Consider the following 25,443-nt stretch of genomic DNA (forward strand, 5'->3'; position numbering starts at 1 on the left):
TTTAAATACTTAACTTTTATTGAAATTATACTTACTTATACAGTCCAATGCATTCTAATATTTTCCTACAAGTTGCACAAATAATTCTGAAAAGCAAACTGGAAACAAACATAGCAATGCCTGCTGATACTAAGAAGCAATTCAGACGAATGAAGTCATTGTAGAAAGTGACTAAAATGCTCCAATTCTACAAGAACAACTTTTCCTTTTTTTTTGGAGTAGGAAGGAAAGTTGAACCTTTCTAGAGTATCTTGAATGTTTTCCACTTCTCCTTAAAGAACATTTTGTTCCTCAGCCCTCTTCACAAAGAGGGGGCACTGGAACAAAGTGCACACTGCCTTTGTTGTTCTTCTCAGTCAGAGGGGACTTAACACAAACAAGAGAGAGCGTGCAGCCCAGGGAACATACTACAGTGCAAGAGATTAAAGATAAGCAGCCGGCAAAATCTCTAACTTTGTAGCAATGAATGAAGAATATTAAGAAACAGCACTCTCATCCAGTCTGAAAGTTGTGGGTTACAGAGTGAAAGAACATCAGATATTAAAAAAAAAAAAAAATTCCTCAGGAAGTATTCACTCCTGTAATACAACCCTTAGTTGTATATCTAGGAATGAGACCTGTCAGAGTGTGTGTGGGTGAGTATGATCGGTTATTTCCTGACAAGAATAAGATTACTATTACCAAGGAAATGACTCTCACTGCACAGGCACACAAAAGCCCCATCATGAATTCTGAGATGACAGAGAAGATACAGCTAGGCTATAAGAACTATATTCACACACTATATATTTAACATATATATTTTATACACATTATATATTACATGTGTGTGTATATATAGTAAATTTATAATTATAGGCCTAGCCTGTCAGTAAACACCATATCTAATAAATATTTATCATACTGAGTTTTGCTTCTGCTCGAAATTAACTGAGATTCAAGGCAGCTTTCTGATACTGGCTAAGAATCTAGTACCTCTTCCGAGTCTGCCGAATGGAAATATTAGTTAAACCAGATTGTATTGTGGTAGAAATTAAAATTTTCTATAGTGCTGCAAAAAGCTGATACATAAAAATTCTTTTACTTCAAGGAATTTTAGTTACAGAAATATACCCAAAAGGTCAAATGGGTTTATCTTAAACAGCCCAATTTAAAGGGCTAAAAAGCCCAGGAATTCGCTACAGAGACTATGCATGAGGTCTTATTTTAGGACTGACCATTGAAACTATGTTTAAATGCCATGCGGTTTGCTTACAGGAGAGTAACATTTGCTATCACTTTTTATGTGCATCCAATGATAGTCAAAGTAGTACAGATGGTAGTCTAAGGCTCATACTTCATTAAGAAAAGGGAATCTGCAATGCTGGCAGTTGTTACTAGAAAAGTCAAGTTAAAACCAACCAAGTTGGAATGGGTGATTGTTGTGGGGGGAAAACGGAAATCTGGCTTGGCCAAGATACTAGTTTCAAGCAGTAAAACCACCAGCCAATCAAAACTATTCCGCTGTAACCAGTTCCAAAAAAACCATGCTCTGTGTCACAATCAGCAAAAAGTTGTTTGGATGCATACTTAAAACTAGCTACATTATAAGGTAACTTTCATCACATCATACTCACCGGGATTCTATTTCGGGACCTAAAGGCAGCAACTTTCTTGAGATCATCATCAGTTGCATTATATGGCACTACTAAGAGTGATGGATATGTGTCACACAGGCCATAATGTTCATTAATAAAAGTTACTCGCCATCGTTCGTTAGGCAGTCCCTAAAAATGTAACACAAAGTTTTTCAACATATTTTTGGCTATACAAATAATAATTCTGCTCTTGAATTTTACAAGAAGTTATGGCCACATGGTGGCAACAACCTACCAATTTAATCTAACTACAGTACTGTTTCAAAACAATAGAAGAAAAAAAGATTACAAGACCACACAAAATAGCTCATTGATGACGAATTCACAGCCTTAGACTACTGCAGAGCTATCTCATGTTCTCTTACATACAAAATTCTATTCTTACAACAAGTTTCAAAACAATGATTAAAACTAGTAGGTGCATTTCTTTAATGATGGGATCGAGGGAAGAAAACTGCCTTTTCTCATCCGTCAAAGCTCTGCCTTTCCATTTTGCCTGCTGAAGAGACTATGGTCCTGAGAAGACAGGGGGAGGAAGGCTCACCTCAACCTTTCTTCGCTGTGACTTTGTACTACCTTCAGGTTAAAAGTAAGATTACGGTAGCTTTCTTACTGAGAAACAAGAAGTTTTAGTTGCAGTCTGCTCAGTAAGACATTTCACAAACAGCAGCCAGGAAACTGAGAAAGACTGATAAGCCCTTCACACATACACACAGAGTGGGTTTGTGTGGGGGGCTGCAGTTTAATTTTTTGGGTCTTAGGCCTCTGTCCTGGTTTCAGCTGGGATAGAGTTCATTTTCTTCCTAGTAGCTGGTGCAGTGCCATGTTTTGGATTTAGTATGAGAACAATGCCGATAACACGCTGATGTTTGAGTTGATGCTAAGCAGTGCTTGCCCTGAGTCAAGGGCTCTTCAGTCTCTTGGGCTCTGCCAGGTAGGAGGTGCACAAGAAGCCGGGAGGGAGCAGAGCCAGGACAGCTGACCCCAACTAGCCAAAGGGATATTCCATACCATAAAATATCATGTTCGGTATATAAACTGGGGGGAGCTGGCCAGGAGCCACTGTTTGCTGCTCAGGGACTGGCTGGGCATGGGTCAGCAAGTGGTGAGCAACTGTATTCTGCATAACTTTTTTGTTTGTTTTTTTCCCCTTGGATTTTATTCCTCTTTCTCCCTCTCCTCCTCATTACAATTATTATTGTTGTTGTTATTATTATTTTTACTTTATTTCAATTATTAAGCTGTTCTTGTCTCAGCCTATGGGTTTTACCTTTTTCCAATTCTCCTCCCCATCCCACCAGGGGCAGGGTGGGAAGGGAAGGGGGGTAGTGATCAAGCAGCTGCGTGGTACTTCATTGCTGGCTCAGGTTAAACCATAACAGCCACTAAACCTTGAACCAAAAAACTATGGAGGGAAAAAGAAAATAAATCTAAGGAAGGCCTTACTGTTTGCTATATAATTAAAAAAAAGTCCTATTTAAAGCAACATTAAATTTTCTAAAAGGTGTTTTAAAATTGAATATATCATCCTCTTTCATTGACATTTTTCCAAAATCACCTAAAGAGCAAGGTAGAATACCAATAGACATATAATTAACTTCTATAAAGCAACACTGCTTCTAAAAAACTTTTTTTTTTCCTCCCTTCACCTCAGGAAGCACTAGACCAAATCAAAGACCAAATCAAATTTATATTTAGGACACTGTAGTTACATATTCGGCACATTCTCCCCACCCCTTGCTCACTTAACAGTGGCACATTCTAAGAAGTATCAATAACTTCCTTCAAAGAGCAAAGACTACCTTCCTGTGACACTCCAATTTTTTAAAGGTTCCAGTGGTTTATTTCTTTTCTTTACTTTTTTTTCCAAGTTGTATTTCCATCATCATCTTTTCTGAGCTCCCCCCACAAAACAGCTGGTAAGAGACACATACAAGTAATAATTCCTCTACGTAAATTGTCAGATATGAAAGCACCAGGCAACTGCAACTTTAATAACTCACTTGTCTCCTGTATTCAGACATTGGATTGTACACCATCCATCCATTTTCAGAAAACTTTTCTTCATTTGCAAATGCAAAAAAAAGCTGTAGGATGTAAAAGAAGCTTGTTACACCAAACTGAGCAAATACAAGGGCTCATCAGTTATACCCTAAGCCCCACCACAGAACAGGACTGACTCTTCCATGCCAGCCCCATTCTCTCCATTTAAATCTGATATTTTTAAGACTGTAAAACAAAGACCAAGAAGTAACAAACAATACAGATTTGCTAATGAAATAATGAAAATGTGACAATAGCTAAAACATGAAGTGACAAAATAAAAATTACACAGCTTAAACTGTTGGATTTTTTTTTTTTTTTACTGGGAGGAGGTTGAAGTTTTAAAATAGTTTATATTTGATTACTACCTGCATTTCATATCCTCACCATATAAACCACCATCTTCTCACCAAAATTTCTCCAATAGGTGCAGCTGCAATTACTACATAAAATATTAGATGCTAAATTGAAAGTGTAAAAAGGTTTTAATTGCTATTCATTGCCATTAGGAAGCAACCTTCTTTCTGCATCCCCTACCCAACTGATCCTTACTAGTGGAAATCCAGTTTACTTTGGAACACCATGGAAATTAAAAAGTTGCCATTGAAAATGTAACAAAATACGTTGTTAGCAGGTTACACTATCTACTTTTCCTCTTGCTTTGTTGCTCACTCTCAAGACTCATTTATAAAACACAGTATCCTCACCCCAGATTCTGAGAACTTCCTCACAGCTTTCAGCTTCCTTCTCCTTTCAATTAAAGTGGGCTGTAATACCTAACTAACCCCTTTTTTTCTTTGTTTGTTTCTACAGTTTATGATGAAACCAAGTGTTTAAGAATATCCTTCATTGAGAAAAATGATTTTGGTGGCTTACAAATTCTTCAGATGCCAACTGGAACATGAAACTAAATTGTTTCAAAGAAAGAAGAAAAAAAACCCCAAAAAACACCAACAAATGTGGAAGAGAATGCGTTGTCCTGAGCTGAGTAACAGCAACCAGAGCAGAAAGCATTCAAAAGCCCATCACAGGTCATTTGTAACAAAAAAAAAAAAAGCTGAAAGTCTGCTAGCTATTCAAAGATATTAAAAGAAGAAACTGAACGCTAAACCAAACATCCCAAATCTACATCATTTTCACAGGCTTACACCCATACTAAGCAGAAATGCAGAAAACCTGGCAAGCAAGGAAAACCCCCATGGTTCTAAGGTGCCATGATTCCATCTACCGAGATAAGGCAGCAATGTTTCCTACGTGCACCTCGGGCCCAGAGGAGGGTGTCTTTCCATCTTATGAATGCAGACCCTACTGGCTCAAGGCAATTCTGTTTAGCCTAGTATGCTACAATGGTTTAGACGGTAAACAGCACTAAAACCCACAAAAATGAATCCCTCCAAAAGGAGTAGTTTTCTCCTCATGTATTTCAAATCAACAAGTATTTCAAAAGGACATTACTACTCACACAAGAGATTTTATCCCACTAGTTTTAGAAACTGGGATTTGAAATTAAATCAGTATTTTAGAGCAAGTAAATTCATCAGCAAGTTGCAGAAGCAAGCAATGCATTCCCAAACCGTGTATTCTGAATGTCTTCACCATTTTTAAAAGGGTAGGCCTTCAGTGGGAGTAAATAACATGGATTCTTTTGACTAACTAAACTGCTCTCAAGTGGGATGGAGGGAGAGATGAAGTAAGGAAAAGGAAAAAGGTGGACATCAACTGTACCAGAAGAAAAACATACCACTAGAAGTAGATGCAATTATCAGAAGTTAGGCAGAAAAACCTGAAAAAGGTTGTTTGTTTTAATTGCAAAGTAGGAATACAGCAAAACAGAACTATCACTAAAGCAGTAGATGCAACTGATTTGCTGAACTACTAATAAATAGCAACACACAAGAACTATCCCCTCCTCCCCAAAGGAATTTGCTGTATCCCAAAGTGCAACTATGCTAAGAATTCACCAAAGAACCAGAGACAAAGAAGAAACTTAACAACAGTAGGAAACAGAAACACTGGAATCCTAACAGATGACTTAAGATATTCCTGCCTTTGAGACATATTTAAGTTGCTCCTTACTGCAAGTTTCCTGGTGAGAACTTAAAAATTACCCAGCTTAAGCCCTGATAAGTAAAACACAGGAGCTTATTACAGTGCACTGTGATAGCTGTTACACAGAAGATTTTATTGATAAAAATAAAGATGATGCTGCTCAAAACTAGAAATAAACAAATGGCAGCTATGCTGTTCATATTACCCAGAAAATAATCCACAAGAAAACAGAAGGAAAACTGTATTTTGTTTTCACCTTTTAAAAAACAAGTTAAATTTACTATGCATGAGGAGGGGACGGACAGAATCCTTTCTGCAAGAATGAAATCCTACTATGCAGAGCATGCTTCATTTAAAACACTTGGCTACAGCAGCTTTACCGCATCTACGACCAAAGCTTTCAGTCACACAACCCACAACTATTAAAGCTGACAATTAACCTTCATCAGTTCTGTTGACATTCCAGGTAGTGCAAATTCTTCCTATATTGCTCACGAAAAAACCCACATTAGTAGCATGGATCAACCAGCACAAATCTTAAGACTAACAAATAAAAGAACACTACAATGAACACGGAAGTGTATGGAGGAAAGTCTGGACTTAAATTTTTATCAGCAATTCAGAGAATACTCTTGAAGTATACTCCAACAGGAACAATATTTAAAAATAAATAGTATTGAAAATCCTAAAGACTAAAAATTATTTTTCTTCTGCAAGAGTTGACTAACTTATAACAAAAATTTATATACACACATTTATATGTGTGCATTGCAGACTGTACAATTAACCTGGTTACTACTGAAAATCTTACTCACTGTATGAAAGATTGAGGATCTGAATCCCACCCCCACCACCCCCCATGGCTTTTCACTTAAGACTTGATATTTCAAGCCTTGAAATTTTCTGTGAAAATGGCCTGAATGTTAGCCCAGGCTAAATGCTATAGTCTGAAATACAGCAGTATCCTCATCCTACCTTAGGCCTGTCTCTCATGACAAAATATACAAAGCGATATATAAAGCAGTTTCCAAGAGTAAAAATGCTTCCTTTTCTGCTCTGACAATCATAGTATGGTTCCATTCAAACCTAAGATTTTTGTACATTCACATCCACTTAGGCAGCTCAATTGATGAAAATAAAATTTGTATCCCTCTGTATTCCAACATAGCACAGCAGAAAAATCAGAGTAGGAGAACAAGCATTTAAAACAGCATACTCATTTCAGAGAACAGAATTGCCGAATCATTCAGGTTGGAAAAGACCTTTACAATCAGGTCCAACCGTTAAGCCCAGCACTGCCAGGCCCACCACTAACCCATGTCCCCAAGCACCACATCTACAAGTTTTTTAAATGCCTCCAGGGATGGTGATTCCACCACCACCCTGGGCAGCCTGTTCCAATGCTTCACCACCCTTTCCATGAAGAAATTTTTCCTAATATCCAATCTAAACCTCCCCTGGTGCAGCTTGAGGCCATTTTCTCTTGTCCTGTCCCTTGTTATCTGAAAGAAGAGACTGACCCCACCTGCCTACAACCTCCATTCAGGTAGTTGTAGAGAGCGATAATATCCCCCAGAGCTTCCTCCTCTCTAGCCTAAACCACTCCAGCTCCCTCAGCTGCTCCTCGTAAGATTTGTAAAGTTTCTATCTTACACAGTTCTGTCTAATTTCAAACTACATTTTCACTTCAGTGTAACAAGCAACCCACACTTATAAACATTTTAATACTAAGAATCACATACTTAAGCAAACATAAGAGATGTGCTTGGATACAATTGTATTTTCTCAGTTGTGCCAGTACAAGCCATATTTAGCACACGTCTGTACATTACCATTATTTATTAGAAACAAAATGTGATAATAAGCAATGTGAAGTAATTTCTATTGAATAACATATTTTACCAAATTGGACCTTTTATTATTCTGATGCACCAAATTGACAAAGCCCATCATAGTGAACAAATCAGCATGATAAATATTATTTAAATCCCAGAAGGGCTACAGTTCAGGTAAGCTTCACATTTGCACTACCGACCCACATATTTCCACTTTCATCCTAAATAACCCAAGCTTACAGATTAAACACAGTATGTTTGTATCTGTATGTCTTGATTAACTTAACATTGCTGAAGCTTTCATGCCACAGTGCACATAATCTGAATGCAATTCTACATTGCAGCAAGCAAAGGGGACAAAGAAATCATGCCATTTACAACATATTATGCATAAATTCTTGTATCATTTAACATAAGATCTGAGAGATGCTACCTTAATAAAATACATGGCTTGGCTTTTTGTGGATACAGGTTCTTTCATATTAGTGCCCCTCACATACACACACCTCACATGTCAGGATGAAAACAAGGAACTTACTTCACTGCCCATAGGCATTTAGTATGGACCAGCTGGGTGTATATTTATATCCTTCAGAGGGCAGAGGAAGGTCAGAGAAGCAAAGTACATGACCAGCTACAGGAATTGCATGACTCCACAAAGCAGAAAAGCCCTGCCAACCTCTCTCAGCACATCATTAGGCACTCAGGCAAGCCTTTCAAATACCAGAGTATAATAAGTTGGCTAGTTAGGCTCCATGCCTTCTTCACACATCTTTCCTTCCCTCCACATCAGTGGCACATCCCTGCTAAACCCTCCTTCTCCCCCAACAGTACTTTAGGTACTCTGAGCCTCCACCCTAACCTCCACTCATTTCTTTTTTCACTCCACACAAAATCCATTCTCCTCTCTCATTGTTAATCCTTCCTCTCCAACAAAAAGCACTTCTCCATAGCTCCTATTGCACCCAGCCCATTTTCCCAGGAATTAAATCAACTGCAGCTTCATTACGTATGCCTGAATTTGACAAAAAAGGTTGGATTTTTTTTTAAAATAAAACCTACACACAGGAAACATTCAGGTTCAGCACAATATTGCAATAAAAGTGGTTTGGGTTTTTTTAGAACATGAACTGGCTTTTTAAAAATCAGGAACATATAATCAGAAAGTCTAACTGTGGTTTGTACAGGTATACCTGAGCCAAGCCTAGGTTAGTTTGGTTGGATCCTAAATACAAGCAACAGTACAAGTTTCAGGTAGACGACCTGTTCAATAAATCAGTGCTTCAGGCGGCAAGCCTGAGCTGGCCTCCCTCCTCTCAGTACTGAGCCCAGCTAGCCATAAGCCACTTGAATAAAGCACAGATCTACCTTAAGTTATACTGATTGCTGGTTTTATCTCACATCTTGGGTTCAAAGTGGGGTAGTTTGCAATCACTTCCAATGTACTGACTAAATCTGGTTTAAGTTTGACAGAGATTAGTGCTACATGTCTGATGGAAGCCCATCAATTCCTATTAGTCTATCAACTAATTAAAATCAGTTTCAAATTCTTTTCAGCTGCCATGGGATATAGAAAGATGTAGTCAAGGAAAGCATTAAAGAGGTAAGAAATAAATAAAAGTATAGCAAATCATCACTCAGAAAACTTACGGGGTACAAGGGTAGTGATCTATCAATACCTGTAGTTAAACAAAACAACTAAGACTTAACAATACATCAACTAAGATTTTTGTAAAAGCAAATTAAAGCCTCTTTGCACAGAATGCAAGTATGGATTTAACTGCAGGTCCATAGTCTAAAAGCAGACGACTACTGCTTCACCTGCAGCAGAAGGCTACTACTTCACTTTAAAACAGGTTTTCAAATTTTGTAATGTTTTTGCTAAGCTTCCTTTTTATGCTTCACTGTGCAAATAATTCTGTTTACTTCCTTGCAGGTGCTAACCTGCAATGTCAACACACAGTGTCTCTTTTTCAGTCCTCCTACAGATCAAGTGCTTGTCTTCAACATTCAACTTATCATTACCATTTTGCACACAAAAATAGTATGTGATACATCGGTTGCTCACAACAATGTAGTTCTGTACCATAGAGGAGAGGGCAGCTGCAATCTGACAATACAGACTGGCAAGCAGTCTATTTACAAATAGTTAAATATTTAGTCTATTTATAGAACACAGTACATAAATACACGCTCTACTTGTACATGAGCATATAACATATATACAATTTATTATTTGTACAATATGCATTACAAAGGAAGAAAGAAGCAAAACTCGAAAGTGTTGCACACATGCAAAGTAAATTGTATTTTCTATTCCTAACTTACTGGTTTATGCTTTTCATATATCATAAGCTTTTACTAGTAGAAAAGGCTGTCAGTTTCTCAGTGTGTTTAAAGATATCATTACCCTTGCTTTTAATGTGCCATTACTACAACTCAGCCAGTTACATCATACATGTTCATCTAACAACTAAGATCAGGCATTGTAGTATTTAAATAATTAACTTCTGATCATTTGCAAATACAGTAACCTTATACTTTAACTAGCTACATCGGGAGTGGGAGAGGTCAGTCAGACAGCATGACTACCAGCGTCTCTCATCAAAACTGGCATTCCCACAGAGCTATCATGGTTAGAAATAAGTATGTATCATGTAGGTATTATGGTGGCGAATAATGTTATAAAAATGATGATGTGTAGTTTCAAGATAAGATCAGGAAGTGAAGCAGCTGCTATGCAGAAACTAAACTACAAAGACTAAATATATCTCATCTTTTGTGGAGTACTATAAATATTTAATTGGGGGCGTGATTATTTTTTTAACTTTTTAAAAACACTCAGCAACAACTTTTCAATTTAGCACAATTTAAATTAGCATAAGTTGGCAAATGCAACAGAGGATTATGGATAGCAGTTGTTTGTTCTGTATCAACTATGCTGTCAGTTGGGCTATCAGATTTTACATTATGTTATTGATTCAAGGAGATCTGAACCCAGCCTATGCTCAAACTGGACAGAGACAATTAGTTTCTGGAAGTAAGGAAAACATTGAGACACTGACCAATAGATGCACATAGACCCATGATTTATTAGAGGCTCTCAAACACTGCTGTTGGGATGGTGATGGAGAAAACACCATGAAAACACTAAGTACACCCTACCCAGAAATAATGTTTGGGGCTGTATTTACCATTCGTTTGTCTGAGAATGGTACAGCATGAAGAAAACTGAAGCAAAGCATCTCTGAAAATTCTTCTTTAGGATCAGCTCTAAGAATATGGCTCCACTACAAATAAAAATCTGACAAAATATAGAAATACAGATAAAAATCAGGACAGTAAAGTTTAGACCTTTATTGTCCTGATGATGCCTTCTTTCCACTGCAGAGCTGCACAAGCATCAGTGCTGCTGAACCAGCTGAAGATCAAGGCTGCAGTTCCACAAGGTGGTCTGAGCAAAATTAGCACTTTAACACTGCTAAAAATAGGATATTCCTCTCTTTTCTCTCCTGCCTGCTCCCTGTTCTACTTACAAGCCCTCTCTTGCACTGGTTCTGATGCATATTGATTTAAAACCAGGTCTCATCAATTTATTAAGTGGCACAAGACTAATTCAGAAAACAAAGAGTATTTTGTGCTGGGTAAGTGAGCTACATTGGCTTACTTGGTGATTATAGAACTGTCAGTTTGGTATGAGAGGAATAATCAACCACATGGCTGGCAGGTAGAGAGGAGGAGACCAGAGAAAAGCAAGAGCTCAGCATTTGAATAGCAGAGGACTGCCACCTTCACCCAGCTGTCATGTGAAGTCACAGCACATTCTTTACAAAAGATCTCCCTGACTGAGCTATCTGCATGGTCAGGGCGTTAGCATACGTTCAAAAGAGAGCACAGGCATGCACAGCCCAGACACGCTGTCATATTCCGACAGTGAAACCTTGTTCTAAACCAGCCACTGAAAGACGCAGTCCCATAATTTCTCTTCATTCACATCCACCCATAGATGCCCCAACCCCATTGTCACATTGGGCTTACAAGACTGAGGAAACGACGCAGGGTAAAGCTTTTATTTTTTCCCTCCTTGTTCAGCTTTAGTTCCTTTCAGTTCCCTATCTGGTTCACCATGAAGCCTCAAGCTCGTGCAGGGAAAACCAAGGCAGGAATGAACAACCAGGCAGAAACACCCAACTTTAGCAGGATCAATTTAAACTGCTTGCTGAAAGACGGTGAAAGCACACCAAAAATACCACACACTTGCTTAGCTCATTTTAAAATTAAGGGCTCACCCACATTGTGACATCATGAAATAAGGACAGGTGCAACCATGATGTAATATGGGCTCACTTTATTTCATTCCAAAGTAATCATAATTTATAACGTTTATAAGCTGCTCCCGACAGGAGCTAAGAGAGATAAAGTACAGCTATTCTGTCTTTTGTCACTATCTTCAAGTTTTGTGCTAGAGGCAAAATTACCTCTGCCTTGACTGAGCCTTTTGTTAAAAAGCATAACTTTTATTGGCAAGTTACATCCAAAACGGGCCAGACCATGTAGTGATGAGCTTTACTAGGTTCAACAGGTGCAACAAATACAGCAGGAAGTGTACCACTCCACACATTACTCACTATCATTGCTAGACGCCAAAACTGGGACTTTTTGCATGACAAAACCTAACACAAGTCCACATCTTATCACCATATTATTCAAGCCCTGTAGTTGGATTGGGCACCATAGAAAAAATCCCATAAGGGATGCTCCTAAGTCAGTTAAAACTTAATTTGCCCACAGTCACTACATGCAAATCTGTACAGGTCCTCAATGTAAGAAAAAAAATTCTTCACCATGAGAATAATTAAATATTGGATGAGATTGCAAAGCAAAGCGAAAACTTCTAAGCAACAGCATTTATTTCTCCTTATGCTTTCATTCCACAGACGGTTTGCATACAGAATGCAAAATTTCTGCAAAAATACTTACAAAGACTTAAATGTTTATAGAGTATAACCCATTGATTGACATGTGCCTTCGGAGAAGGAAATAAGATTCCTGCTGCAGCCTCATCCACTCAACAATTACCTGAACAAACTTTTTAAGAATTCATAGCAGAACCCTCCAACATTTTGTGAAGAGAGCTCTCATACAATTATACTAAATGAAAGGAACATAATAAAATGTAAAGTAAATTTTACAAAAGACAAAATGAAGCATTTACTGAAGAGATGTCAAAATGATTCACACCGAGAACAATACACAGATTTGGGCAAAGAAATTGAAGGTAATGGTTAGTTAACATAATTGTTGCTCAATTCCTTCCATAAGGTGCTTTTTTTTAACCTGAAATAAATCTGTGTAAATTCATGACACTATAAGCTGCCTGTTATATTTTTCATCAGCTTCATCAATAAAACAAGTGTTGTCTTACCATATCTTCTTTTCCTGAAGTAAAACTCTTGGTGATTCATATTTATCATTACCTTGGAGACTGCCCAATAGTTTTAATATTTTCAAGAAATCAAGTAAGGCATGTACTACTGTATTTCCTAATTAAGGAGGACAACTTGCAGTCTCTAAGCAATGAAATCTGTGTGGATCAGAGGTGCTCAGTAGTTTACTTGAAGTATAGCATACAGCATCCATAACTTTAAAAATACATACATTTAAGTGTTGTAAATGTACTAAACAAAACCATTAGTTCTTTTTAGTTTATGCTGACACCAGATTCTGTGGTTATTCTCTTTAAGCAGACATGATGTCCATTAGCAGGTCAAACAGTTGAAGTTAATTGGCAAGAACTCTGCATTAAGACAACTCAATAGTATAAACGATGTAACTTACCAAGTTATGTGACTGGGGAAAAGCATATTTTGTGAGGACTTCAAATATATCCCTTCTACTGTGCCCTTCTTGTTTTAATGCAAACCGTAAATTTCTCATATCCTAAAACAAAGGCATTATCTTTTAAGTGAAAGCAGTAAGATACTTTTATCTGATGTACAAATGCTATATAGTACAGTAAACATGATTTAGAATCTGCTTGCAACACACCTCAAACCCCTGTGAATGTACACTTTTATTTCTTACACCATAAAATAGAATAGAGCATAAGAATTCTACAAATAAAGCAGTACCACACTCCGTGTGGTGCAAATGCTGCTTTGGCATAAAGCCATCAGAAATGACTGAATCTGATTCACTGAAGTCTCATGGGCTATTGAACATTTGCAGGATGGGAATTAGTCTATGTTTTCAAAATGAAAATTTGCCAATAATCTGTTCAGACTACATTGTCCCTAGCTATTTTCTCATCACTAACATCCAAAATAAGCAATCTGCGCATTAACTACTAAGAATTAAATGTGTATACATACTCCATTAATGAGTCAAAGGATCCTGAATTATCCACTGGGAACTTCCCTATGACCATATTTTTTCATGGCAACAATTTTCTTGTGAGACTAAGGAAACAGAGATGGCTGTTACATAAGCTTTTCACTGCCTTTATGGCTTATAAAACCCCTGTTTGAGGTGTTCTTCAAAGATTTTAGGATTATAAAAAAATTGCTTTTAGAACTAATGAAATAATGAAGCAATGCAGGAATAATGCCCTAAAACAGGACTACTGTGCAAAACCTCTTGTCAAGTAGTGACTCAGAAAGGAAGACCAGCCCCTCTCCTCGCATGCAGAGAGGACAGTTAAATAGCCCTTTGTACAAAAGGTATTTCCCTGTCCAGGTCCAAACCCCCCTCTTTTTAAATTCAGCTGTGAAGAACGTGATTTTTCATTCCTATAAATAGGTAAGCAGTGAGAAAAGGAACCTATAGATTTCATTTTCTATTGAATTATTGGAAAGTCTTACTTTACAGGTTATATCTAATCCGTAAGAGTTCTCTCCTCTGCTTGAAGCTCCTCCCATTTTTTCAATCCTTGAAATTACACCCAATGGAACATTCAATATTACAACTGGATCCTGCAAGGAAAGTTTGAGTAAGGAAGATTAATCTAAAAAGAAGACTCAAGCGAAATGTTCTTATGCATTCTAGAATAGAAAGCAAACATGAAATACAGTCAAGGAAGCAGAAGTGTGTTTCTGCATTTGAGTCTCTCCTCCCAACACATTACGAAGTCTGCACAGTCACTCTACAGTCTTGAATACCATCCAATTTAACATGCAACAAAAATACTTCATGCCTAATACAGTATGCAGGAAAAAAAGGTGGCAACACCCTAAAAGATGCCTTCTGCTACACACATCTGATTGCCTCTGTCTGCTAAGACGGCTTTATTGACACACAGGATAAACTAGAAAAAAAATGAAAAATAGATTACTAGTAGAGTTAGCTGCAACCAGAAAGACCTCAGTTCAATAGTCCTAAAACCTTACTTTTAAAAAAATACAAACAAAAACCATGTTATGAAACAGATAAGTGGCAACATGAAAGAGAATAAAATGCGCTTGTTATCGAACACATTGCTACTCCCACCGCCCATGTAAGGTTCTATTGATCAAAGTATTTTTCTTTTCCAGCAGCAAGGACAATCAAAATCTTGGTTTAAGTGACAGCCATTTTAAGAACTATTGCACATCATCAGTTGCTGCCCTTGATCTATCATAGAGTAAGCGTAAAGGGAGCAGCTATCAAAAAAGCTCCAACAGACAAAAGATAAAGGTATCAGTTCAGTGTGATTAAACTGTAATTTTACCAGGCAGAAATAACACTTTTACAACACATCTGACTTTAAAGAACTTCCATTTTTACATGGATTTCTTAGTGGCACAAAGGCAATTACTACTTAGTCATTACACAGTTAAGATAAGGTTATTACAAACAGATCATTCCCAGTGAAAAGCCTCCCATGCAATTCCACAAGCATACGTGGGCCACAACTAAAACAAATGAACTGGCCACAAAAACCAAAAGCAGTGGGGGTGAAGGGAAGGGGGTTTAAAGCCAACTCATCCCACCAAAGCAATTGTGGCATATTACTCACATTTTCCACACTTCTTAGGTATAGCCTGTAGTTTGTGATGTACACTCTTCCTTTAACAGGGCCATTAAACGGACACATATAAATAACATCCTTGTCTGTAAGAAATGCAGCATTTCTTAAAGATTGTAAAAAGAAAAAAAATCAGAGCTAAGGACAGCATCAGTTAAGTAGCAGTAAACTAAAGAGAGCTGCACTCATAACAGCCACTCAGAGATGAACGAATTTAAAAAGTAATAAATCTGAGTTTCATCCACTTGAATTATTAGGAAAATGTGAAAAAGTTTCATATACTAAACTTTTCCAAATTAAATCAGCAGATTTCAGTAGCCTTCCCTAATTACATCTGTGTTCTTCTCTTTCTTGGCACTACACGGAAGAGGGCAGGACACAGAACAGCAAGTAGATTTAAGTCCTCTCTGTGACTACTGAACCAGTCCATTCACTATCCCAGAACAAACACATACACTTCTATTGATATATTACATCTTTCAGTGCTCTGTAATCAATTCTGCACTGAAGTATGTAGTTCAAGTTCTGAAGTGTTTAGGGAACTCACCATCCTGAAGAGAAACATTACATTTCAATTTGAGGCAATCAAACACAGCAGGGCCATCAGCAATGTTTCAGCAAGGACAGTAACAAAACAAGTACTAACACATACTACTCAAAAAAAGACAGACTCAACTGAAGCAATGACATTACAGACTTAAGCGAAGCAGTACAAACCACCTATTTCTCCCTGTCCACTCATTTCTTTAGCCCAACCTATTTATCTGCCTTCCACAACAAGCACCCTTCTTCCAGTGTGCTTCCCCAAAGCACAGACAATTTTCATAAGGATCATTCATCTTAGTCCCACACCCTCTCCCTCATGCCTTCCCCACAACTCTCCTCATTAAAAACCTCCCTCTCTCCTCTAAATCACTACTTTGGTTTCACCTCAGCCAATCCTGTTCACAAACCCAGCTAAAAAATCCTCAGGCAGGGGGAAGGAGAAGCTTCACAAATAGAAGACCAACCTCTTCCCATTGCATTCTGATCCCTCAACACAAGCGCCCATGAGTGGAAGGCTCCATTCCAGTAAGAAGTCACTGTACACAATACATTAATCTTCCTTATGCTACAAAATTACTGTATGTAAATGAATAGTAGCTACATGCATGCCATGTTGTGTCAAGGAAGCATAAGAATAGTACTTAGGGTAGGCATGGTTTGAGCTAAGTTTCCACACTCCTGTACAAGGTATCGATTCATAGTGGGTGGCGCACAGAATTCTCTTGACTTCAGAAAGCTTGGAGGGGCTCTCATTGCTAGACACCTGCTACTTAGCCTGTAGATACAATTATGACACACCTTGACTTGCCATTTCTTTGTATTGGAGGATCTGCAGTGTGTGGAAACCAAAATTTTAAAGACTTAAAAAGTTATCTGTGGTGATGAAAAATTCTTATTGCAATGACTTCAAAAAACTAATGATGTTTTAGCATGACTTACCCTGTCCCCAGCCCAAACCAGTCCAAATTATGAAAACAATCCAGTAAAGATACATGTAAATGCCAGACTCCTAATCAAGCATTGCATTAGGCAGCTATATAGCTTCATACCTGTAACTCTAGTCTCTCCTGGCAAACGAGGTATTTCTTCATTTTGTTCCCAGTTAGTTCCATCTTTTAGCATCTAAAGAAAGTACAATAGCACATCCTATTTTAGTTACAATTCCTTCAAGTTCCAGATAAAACAAACAAACGAACAATCAACCTTTAAAGGTAATTTCTGCATGGGAAAGAACAGGTTTCTTCACAGTAGAAACTGACAGACTGAATCAAAACAGGAACACACACCACTATCCTAAGCTGCAGTTATTAAACATTTAAAGGTTGAACAGATCTGAAACACCAGCATGTTTTAGTATTTCTCCTTCTGAAAGAATAGTTAATTATATTTGCATTAAATTGGGATTAAATTTCTATATTATAAGTTCTCTAAAGGTTTTGTGCATTTATTTTTCCAAGTATGCTGGGCTTGGAAGAACAAATCAACTGAAATCACTCAAGCAACGTACTCACAACTATTATACACAATCTACTCATTTGTGCCTTTCCCAAGTTCAGTATTTTTAATAATGATGAATAGAAAATAATCATTGTTTTTGAAAAAATGTTTAAAAAGCTTAATAAAACCTTAGTTTCTGTTTTCTTGCACACAGGTTACATTTTCTTCAGCACGCAGCTTCAAAAAGCTGAGGGGAATGTCATTTAGATTGCTTCAACGTATTTCACACTACAGATGAACATTTTAAAACTAAGCCAGCCAAACATAACTAGGTATAACTTATCAACTGCAGTACAGAATCCTTCTACAGCAAAGTGCCAAGAATTTTCAAGAATGCCACAGAATATCTCAACGTAGAAAACATGGATAAGCGTAAACATATTAGAATTGATTTTAAGGAGGCTCTCATAACTTGTGATACGGAGGATATTTTGAGATCTTTGATGTAACAAACATGAAAAAAGTTATACTTACCCTTTTACTTGAGGAACTCTCCAAGGAGTTCGAATTATATTTAGGTGTTGATGATGCGGCCATACTGGGTATCTGATGAGAAATCACAAATTAGAGACTTTAAACTTCTTCCTGGAATACATACTGTTTATGGGAGAGATTTTAGACTTTAGAGATCCACAGGTAGAAATACAGAGCTTCCAAGACTGTTTTACAAGTTATTAATTTTAAAAATTACACAATGCCTTATAATTGAAGATCACTATTTAAAAGCATCCAAATCTAATACGAAATTAATTACTAGCTCTGTGATTGGTTCTTCTTATAAGGAATATTCTGTATCAAGCTGTATTTTGGAATCCAGTTGTTTGTTGACTGAACTAGTAATAGTATTCAGACATTTAGAGTGTTTATTTTAAGTGACAGGATGTACGTACTATGAAATGCAATCTACTTGGATTTTTCATTTAGGAAACCAGGAACAAGCTATAAAAGTACTGCACAGCTCTTGAAATCACAAGCATGTCAACACACTCAAGTGTTTCAAGTTTTAAAAAAAAAAAAAAGGGAAGAAAAAAAAAATAAGGGAAGAGAAGGAAAAAGCAGGAGTTCCACAACACTTCTACATTTAAAAACAACCCCCCATTTCCTAAACTGAAACTTCAGTTAGCGCACCAGAAGGGGGAGTGTCCAGCTTTCTGGTCAGAATAGCCTTGATATGTTTAAAAGAATATATATTTTTTTAAAATGGTATTGATTAAAGACAGAATTGTATAATACAGAATTCATCATCTTAATTATTTCCTGACATCACACATGGGATCTCTAGAGCAAACACTGGGGAAAATTGCACATGGGATTTCTAGAAAAAAAAACACTGGGAAAATGTTCATACTTGAAGTCCCTCCAAACAGCAACTTTGTACCAAATTATACTTCCCTTTCACTAGTCACACGCCCTTCATCAAGTCCAGTTGACATTCCAGAGCAGTCCTGAAGAGGTTTTGTTTGTTTGGGGAAGGGAGTTTAAGGTGATTACAGACCACACAGCCTTTGTTCCTGTTCCATAAATGAAACATTGTAACTTTAAATAAATACTTACTCTCCCCTCTCAACGCTGAAAAAAGTTTGCACATATCTCTGCAGCACAAGTCAGCCCATGCTCCTGCATAGCTGGGCTCACAGTGACACTGCAACAGCCCTACACGAAGCGACACTGACAGATAAAAGTGCAAGATCCAAAATGCTTTGAAGTTACTGTAACAGTGCAGGAATGTGTCTGTGCAGGAAGAAGGAGGAAAACCATGACCTGAAGTTGTACAGGTTTGTTACCTTCTTACACTGCTCAAGTCTTCCATAGCTCATGAAGAAAACACAGGAAACCTGACATTCTGTTTAAAACTGTAATATTCAGTGATACAGCCTATCAGTAGAAAAATCACTGCCTAAAAAAAACCAAAACCCACACCCAACCAAAACACACCCCTCCCATTAACTTGAAAAAATAAAAGAAAAAAAAAAAGAAAAAATGCTTTTGAATGCTGCAGAACCTGTGTGACCCTGTTGCACAGAGGTTTACTGCTGCCTTTCTGCATCTCTGGCAGTCTCAGCTTTCTCCAGACACTGAAACAGAGCGGTCCTGACCTAATTTTAGTACAATGCCAACAACTTAAACGAAAAGCCATTAGCAATCAACATTAAATCACTGTTCTTTCAAACTAACCTCCACAGGAAAACTACTGCAACACTGGAGACTATAAAATTTAGAAGATAAAGTTTTTCCTTCCTTGCAATATCTTACATGCTATAAAACTTAAGGTACATTTAAGTTTTTCTATATTGCCAACGTTAACTTGGGAACATCCAAGATTTGTTCAGATGACTTTTCCTATAGAAGCTTAAGTTTTCCAACAACCAGGTATTTAAAAAGGTAAAAGGTGTATTTACTCAGAAGCTTGTTTAAAAATGTTTTCCATATTAAGCGGGTTTTGTTCATATTTTAAGTGAGAAATACCAGGTGAGATGAAGAGACAAAGGCACAGCACAGTCCCAGTTTTTCTGTCTGTATAGAAAGTGGTTTTAACTAGAGCTCACAAATTTAAATGAAGGTTGCACCAACGATGAGAGACAAGTGAGCATAAACAAGCCCTAGAAAAGTGACTTTTAAAAGATGTGGCAACCCTGAATAGATCTGCACTACAAAATGGAAATTTTGACTGCAGCAGGTACAGGCACACCCAAGCTAGCTGTTGATCTTGCAACCACAGCCACTCCACCAGCGAAGCCACAGAAAGACAAGCTTCAGCAGAGGTCACACAATCCCACCCAGGATCCTGGACACTCACCCCGGTGCCAACCCACTGCCTAAGCTCGTAAGAACAAAAAAGCTTGTTTGGACATTCCTTATGCCTTTCACTACAATCTCCAATCATAGCGTGTTTCTGCTGCTCACACAGGAGAACACTATGAAGTGTTTTAAAAGCCTTCTGTTTCCTCGCTTGCCTCCCTTACACACATTCACTAAGTTTTGGCTGAACTGTAGGCATAACATGAGGTGAGTTACGATTCTGAAATAATCATCGGACTCCGGAACACTGACTACAACTTTTCCAAACCTCAGTGTAAATTAGAAGGAATGAATACGCAGGGATCCCTTCAGATTCTCAGAAAAATTTCTCTTTGTAGAACCTGACAGACAGCGGGACAGAGCTCACCTCCCCACCATGCCACTTCCAACAACCAAGATGTCTGTGGAGCTGTTGCAGCAGACCTCTGCGTGCATGTAAGCTTACTTTGTGTAAAATTCCCCCAACTCTCCATGAGACTAATTTATTTAAACATTCTACACAGTGAGAATGAACTCACTCACCAACTTCAATTTCTATAGAGTATTTCATTACAGAATTACAACCAACTACTCTGTTTCATTTCCAACACTTTAATGATGCAAATTTGACTTACTCAGAGTTAATTAAGTTGAATAAATATGTATTGAAGATAAGGTGCTCTCTGTCAGATACTTTTTTTAATCCATCATCAAACATTTTCACTAAAATTCATGTGAGTTATTTCATCCGTAGATAAGTGGAAGAATTCTTTTAATGCTACCTAAATTTTACTTTGAAATCCAATTACACTTAAAAAACCCAAATACTAACATGCACATTTATAACCATCCACGTTTCCTTGATTTCAGTAAGCAAGCTATGGTCAGGTATTAAACTTTACATTACAGAACACCCAATTAGCATTTTAGAACAGTGTCTGCTGCTGGACCCCAGCACAAGACAGGCATTGGTAGGGGGTTCAGCAGAGGGCCACCAACACGACCAGGACCCAGAGCACCTGCCCTACGATGAGAGGCTGAGGCAGCCGGGAATTGTTCAGCCTGAAGAGGAGACTGCTTCGGTGGGACCCCACAGCTGCCCACCCACCAGTAGTACCTCTGAGGTGGTTACTGAGAAGACAGAGCCAGAGTCCTCAAAGCAGTGACTGACGAGAAGACAACACACAACACAAACAAAATAGATTCCGGCTCAATTTAAGGAAAAAACCCCACTACTTTTGCACAGTAAGGCAGTCAGGCAGTGAAAACAAGGCCCAGGGAGGTTGCAGTCTCCATCCTCAGAGGTTTTTAAGACCCAACCATGTAAAGCTTTCAGCAGCTGGGGCTGACCCTGCTTTGAGCAAGGGGTTGAACCAGAGACCTGCTGAAGTCCCTTCTAACCTGAACTGCTCTATGCTTCTGTGATCTTCAGACAACAGACAAGATTAAGTTCTCATTTAAAAATACTCAAACAAAGACACACCCTTAAAGAAGTGGACTCCTCTGTATCAAAAGAGCAAACAAGTTTTCAAAAACATTTAAAATGAACATGAAATATTTCCTTTTAAAATATAATTTATTTTTCTGACAAATGGTAGAAGCTGCTTCTGGCAACTTCCCAAAGTAATACTGCCATGAACAATTCAAAAACATACTCCATCATAGTCTTAAAATAGCTACAACTTTCTCATTATCACAGAGCAGCAGTAGTCCTTCCACACAGAGAAAAATCTTGCAAGTAGTTTTCCACTGCAGAAACATTTTATTCCCCAGTATCACCCATATGTACTTCTATACTTGCACAAAAACTGAAAGCCATGCAAGTCTCACACTTGGCAGCAGCTGAACTGAAGTACAATTACTCTGCAAATTGAAAATAAATCAAGAGAGCTTTGTTTATGGTATTCTACAGTTACAAACAGTTGAACATTCTTCCCTGAATCCAGAATAGCAAGGAGACAAAGAAATTTTACTGGATTTAACTTGAACTAATAAACAAAGCTTTGTTAAAGTTACCAGAACTTAATATAGTAACACTACCAAGAAATGTAGGCTCCAATGATCTTACAATAACAATTAAACTACTTGGAATCTCTATTTTCATTAAAGATTATATTTATACTTGTGCTTCCTAGGATTCATGGGAATGGAGGCGCAACAACATTTGAAATGGTAGGCACTGAAGGCCAGATTTTAAGTCATTTCAAGGATCCTATCTGCTGTTTATGAATAAATGCTGACAGATATCAGCACATGCCCACACAGAAAATCTAAATAAACTTTAAAACATGTAAATAAGCTTTTGAGGGTTAAGAAACTGAAGTGGCAAGCTATTCATCCTTTACAGTTCTTCACTGGCAACAGGTGAGAGAATGTATGCAGCACAGCTTGGAAAGATCACCAAGACTCATGTTCAGATTGACAGCAGCCTGGTAAAACTAGTTTTCATCGTTTATAACACGGAAGAAATCAAAGTTCATTTGACATTTTGCTGGTCCTTTTAAGGCTTCACCTTCACACCATAATCATACCAAATAATTTGTAACTATTATATAACTGAGCCATGCTTGTCTCAACCTAAAATCTTAACACATATAAAGAACCAGTTTGTGCCCAACCACAACATAACCTGCATCAGCCAAAGGATTACTACCACAAACATCTGAAATCAAGTAAACTGCATGAAGTGAACTGGGAGCACCACCTTCCAGATATTGAATATTTTTGACCATCACTGATTAAAGCTTTGGAAGAAAACCTCTTCAAATTTGTACCTACATCAACCATCTGGAGCAAAAAAAAATTGACACCACTTAATGTAAAATGAAGCTTTTAACTTTATATAGTCCATAATGTTCAATATGTTGCTCCAGAAAGACTGAGGAAATTAAACTGCTAAATTACTATACACAGAAGACATTTACAGAATATACTACGTAAGAAGTAAACATGGCAAAAAAACATTAGTGACACATATTACTGTAGTTGAAGCAGTTATTGTGTGTGTGTGTATATATATATATACATCTGTATATAAATATAAGGGCAACTGGATAAGCATGAGAACTATTTGCTTTTACCAGAATCAGATTTATCAATACAGTAAAAATGAACAACAGTTTAACTGAACATCTTCTAGAAGCATTCCCATTTCTGTCACACATCAACAACCATGACACAGCACAATGCCAAAGTTCTCATAATCCTGCTCCATATGATGATCTGTGGAAGCATATAAAAAGTCTGTGCACCTCCAAGGCCTCTCCTAAAAATACAGTTACAAAATTTACTAAATCCCTTCATTTGCTGTCATAGTAATTCCGAAAAGAATTAGAGCACTTCTAAAGTTACAGTCACAATTGGACAATTACATGACACTTGAAAACCATCAGTGCACTGGGTTAATCATTTAAGACCTGCAAGACACCTGCCAGTCTAGATAAAAATTATTTTCATAGTTAGACCTGATAACAAATAAGGAATTATTTCAAAGAGAAGAAAAATAATAATATATTAGTAAACAATTTTTCACTGTGTTTGAGAGGTAAGTGTAAGTTAGTGTGGGTATATAGAAAAAGCTGCTTGCACTTTCATTTGAACATAAGCAGCAAAAAAATGAAAAAGCAGGTTTATAGTGACAAAGTATGCTGGTGTTACACAGATTACTGTAGAGTTTTATTAGGTACAGTAACAACCTACAGAGCTAGTATGAATATATTGCCTTGTGTTTCCCGCAATAACATTAAAAGCATAAAATACAAAGTCCTAAAAACAAAAAACACATCTGTCAGCACCACAGCTGCACAGAAGAGATAACACATAACACATAGGTTTTCAGAAATAACATAGAATAGAGCAGAACTCTAGGAATTTCTAAGACAGTAGCAAAATTAAGCTAAGACAACCATGTAGGGAGAAGGAAAAAAAATCCAAAACACATAGAAGTATTTCACTCTAAGCAAAAAAGAACACAAATCCTTTAAAAAAAATCAATTATGGAAAAGCAACAGTCTATCATATCAGCAAGTCACTGAAATAAGCATCAGCATCTTTAACGCCAGTAAACAAGCATTTAATCTAATGAAATCAAGGGCAGTCATTCATTTCATTAAAGGTTAATAAAATTTTAGAATTTTATATAAAGATATATAGGGTTACAAAACAAATCACAAGAAAGATCTACACTACAGCAACGAAGGCAGTTTTCCAGACATCAGCTGTCCCTAACAAAATAGCACTAATCAACCAAGAAGAAATACAGTGAAACCAAAGTGCCACAACCAACTAATCAAGTTCATAAAAATATCTCTTTCACACTCATATAACCAGTTATATTTAGTTATATTTTAGCACAAAGGAACTATACTCAATAACGGAAACAAAAATGAGGTAGCAGAAGTCTCCAAAGTCCAACAAAGCTACAAAAAGTAAGTAGCATAAAGGCAGAGCATTCCAGTTTCAAACAGATAAAGCTTAAAAAAAAAAATCACCACCACACACACACACAACCAAATCACCAAAACACCCATGCCACAGAAATACTTGCTTACATTTATTTCCAAGGGAAATAAAAAAAAAATAAATTAAAACTTCTGCAACAGTGAAAGATGCCAATGCGGGGGGTGGGGGTGTGTGTGTAGAAGAAAAACTCTCTTTTTTAAGAAAGAATTCTAGAGTAGTTTGGTCTGGAAAGGGCCTTTAAAGATCATCTAGTCCTATCCCCCTCAATGAGCAGGGACATACCTCTTCAACTACAGCAGGTTGCTCAGAGCCCCACCCAGCCTGACCTTGAATGCTTCCAAGGATGGGGCATCAACCATCTCTGTGGGCACCCTGTTCCACTGTTTCACCACCCTCATCACTAAAAATCCATTATATCTAGTATAAATGTTCCTCTTTTAGTTCAAAGCCATTACTGCCTGTCCTATTGCAACAGGCCCTGCTAAAACGTTTGTCCTTTTTTATAAGTCTTCTAAGTACTGGCAGGCTGCAGCAAGGTCTCCCTGGAGCCTTCTCTTCTCCAGGCTGAACAACCCCAACTCTCCCACCCTGTCTT

General features: G+C 37.5%; 1 protein-coding gene across 3 annotated transcripts in view; it reads right to left on the reverse strand.

The window, feature by feature from the left end:
* The window catches only part of MTM1 (myotubularin 1), a 48,755-nt gene that overhangs the window by 16,738 nt on the left and 6,574 nt on the right, over window positions 1-25,443 (reverse strand). For 2 of the 3 annotated variants that reach the window (XM_055727572.1, XM_027799493.2), the window contains 7 exons: window positions 18,084-18,155; window positions 17,162-17,234; window positions 15,558-15,652; window positions 14,425-14,535; window positions 13,403-13,504; window positions 3,641-3,724; window positions 1,617-1,766 (listed from right to left, as the gene is read on the reverse strand). In XM_055727572.1, coding sequence (XP_055583547.1) covers window positions 1,617-1,766; window positions 3,641-3,724; window positions 13,403-13,504; window positions 14,425-14,535; window positions 15,558-15,652; window positions 17,162-17,234; window positions 18,084-18,146 — 678 coding nt within the window. In that variant the 5' untranslated portion in view covers window positions 18,147-18,155. Of the gene's footprint in view, window positions 1-1,616; window positions 1,767-3,640; window positions 3,725-13,402; window positions 13,505-14,424; window positions 14,536-15,557; window positions 15,673-17,161; window positions 17,235-18,083; window positions 18,156-25,443 lie in introns of those variants that run through there. The other variant, XM_027799494.2, reaches the window with a different exon arrangement.

The sequence above is a fragment of the Falco cherrug genome, chromosome 15, assembly GCF_023634085.1.
Source record: "Falco cherrug isolate bFalChe1 chromosome 15, bFalChe1.pri, whole genome shotgun sequence".
NCBI classification, from domain to species: Eukaryota; Metazoa; Chordata; class Aves; order Falconiformes; family Falconidae; genus Falco; species Falco cherrug.